Source organism: Amphimedon queenslandica, unplaced genomic scaffold, assembly GCF_000090795.2.
Source record: "Amphimedon queenslandica unplaced genomic scaffold, v1.1 AMPQUscaffold_11998, whole genome shotgun sequence".
NCBI classification, from domain to species: domain Eukaryota; kingdom Metazoa; phylum Porifera; class Demospongiae; order Haplosclerida; family Niphatidae; genus Amphimedon; species Amphimedon queenslandica.
The window spans coordinates 9,364-11,601 of record NW_003547763.1 but is presented as its reverse complement, the minus strand read 5'-3'; the positions used below and the strand labels follow the sequence as shown (position 1 = coordinate 11,601).

At 35.7% G+C, this 2,238-nt stretch overlaps 2 protein-coding genes across 2 annotated transcripts in view; both read right to left on the bottom strand.

The window, feature by feature from the left end:
• On the bottom strand, positions 1 to 1,046 carry LOC109588583 (trichohyalin-like; the record flags this gene model as incomplete). Its single annotated transcript, XM_020004726.1, has 2 exons — positions 938 to 1,046; positions 1 to 719 (listed from the first exon to the last, which is right to left on the bottom strand). Coding segments are annotated over exons 1-2 (828 nt in total), but the record flags the coding sequence as incomplete, so codon positions are not given.
• A 317-nt stretch (positions 1,047 to 1,363) lies between these two features.
• The window catches only part of LOC109588582 (kelch domain-containing protein 2-like), an 8,225-nt gene continuing 7,350 nt past the window's right edge, over positions 1,364 to 2,238 (bottom strand). The window contains exon 8 of the mRNA XM_020004725.1: positions 1,364 to 1,510. Coding sequence (XP_019860284.1) covers positions 1,364 to 1,510 — 147 coding nt within the window. The remainder of the gene's footprint in view (positions 1,511 to 2,238) is intronic.

Below are 2,238 nucleotides of genomic sequence, written 5' to 3'. Positions count from 1 at the left end.
TAGGCTGGTGGGCATTAGCTCCGTCAGGATGATTGGATTACCCTCTGTAGTGGCTCCTATGAACTGAAGGAGGTTAGGATGTCGTATTTTAGAAGCAATATTCATTTCACGAGAAAATAGTGACAGGTTATATTCTGATATGATGGTCTCATGAAGTACTTTTGCAGCCGCTTCCAGTCCGTGGAAACGAGCTACTCTGACCTCTCCCCATCCTCCTCTGCCTAGAATCCTTTCTGTCATTCTAATATCATTTCTGTCAACTACCCAGGAAGACTCCCTCTCTTGCCTATCTCTCTCTCTTAGTTGTTGCTCTAGGCTTCTCTCTCTATCCTGACTTTCCTGAAGTTGTTGTTGAAGACCCTGTTCTCTTTCCCGACCCTCTTGAACTTCCCGTTCTGTTTCTTGAAGCTGCTGCTGGATATGTTGAAGCTGTCGTTGAAGATCCTGAACTTGTCTCTCTCTTTCTTGTCCTTGTTGCTGTGCTTCCTGAAGCTGTTGATCTATTTCTTGAAGTTGTTGCTGTAGTCTGTTTCTAACTTGTTCCTTTTCTCTTCTCTCCTCCTGTAGTTCCCTTTCCCTTTCTTGTAGTACACGTGTCAGATGTTCTATTTCTCTTCTATCCTCAAATTGAACAGGTTGAGATGCTTCCCATTCTCTTCTCCTTTCTTGTAGTTTCTCTTGATACTGGTCCAGAGGTATTATACTAGTAGACCAATCATTATCACTAGTATATCCTATACAGTAACACAATAGTTAAATCAATGACAAGTACATGTACATGTATAATAATAATTAATAAAATATCAGCTACTATACTGTATATTTATACTGTAGTGGAAAGTACTGATTATTAATTAATTTATTTATATAATTAATGAAGTAAATCTGGTGAAATAATATCCTTTTTAAAAATGCTATACTGTTAATTTATAATTACTATTCAAATGCAATGCATTAATGGGGCGAGCTTGAGTCAGTTGTAGTATTGCGCTGACTCTGCCGCTAGCTAGGCTGTTTCTAGTTGAATCCCGAATCTGGGATGCCATCAAAACCCTCTGAGCATAAAGAAGAGCATCCTTTTCATTCCAGCTAGGTCGCTAAAGTTGATCTTGAGCTTTCTTCTTGCTTCATACTTGGCATTACTTGCACATGTGTTTTACAATATTTCATTAGAATCATGCTACCGCATTAGATCATTGACAGATAAATCGAAGGCAGTGCAAATATGGGGCGTGACCAGAAGATGGGCATGACTAAAGATGTACGCATACATACAGAAGACTTTTGCTAGAGTGGGGCGAGCTTGAGTGAGCCCCAATTATATTTAATATGTACAAATTGTGTATACTCAATACATTTGTATCTACGAGTACTCACTGAGTTCAATAACTGCTGTATCTCTGTATGATATGTCTCCTCCAAACACAATTATCCAGTTAGTGGTTGGAGTCACACTCCACAATGAGAGAGAATGATAACGTCTATTAGTGACATTCTTTGGTATATTAAACTATGAAGGAGAATTGTAATAAATATAATTTGTAATATTCATTGTCATGTACTGTACATGTACATGTATTGTTAATAAAATTTGATTAACTCATTCCTCAAAAAAATTTTAAAAGCAAGATGAAGTAGGATTCTAAAGCAAATTTATAAAAAAGTAACAGAAACACGGAGAAATAGGATTTCGAACGACCAACAAAGATGAAATGTAAATCCTACTCTTGTGATGCAAATTCAACTATACATTGTACTTTCCATATTATTATGTAAGAAATTACGGATCTCTTTATAATGTAGAGAAGAATTTGTGTCACGAGAGCAGGATCTTCTTTTCCTATTTTCATTGGTCGTTCGAAATCCTTCTTGTCCTTGTTTCTGCTACTTTTTTTACAAATTTCTCTAGAATCCTACTCCATTTTTTTTTTTAAATTTACATACTCTTGCTTGTGTTGATTTTTAAAAATAATATTTGTAATAATTTTTTCAGATGGTGTCAATTGCTATTGTGGTGAATAGTTATGCTAAAGGCATTCTATACTGATCAGTGTTTAGTGAAGTATGGTGTAATAATAATAATTTTGAGACAAATCCTTCTCAAAAAGCAGTGACAGTGCTCATCTCTTCCTTGCAATTCTGTCCTGTTGACTGTTGTTTCTGTTGCAAGTTCATGATCATTGCATAACATGAATTAATTATTGTTTGTGTTTTTAAATTACAATATCTCTTGGCTGG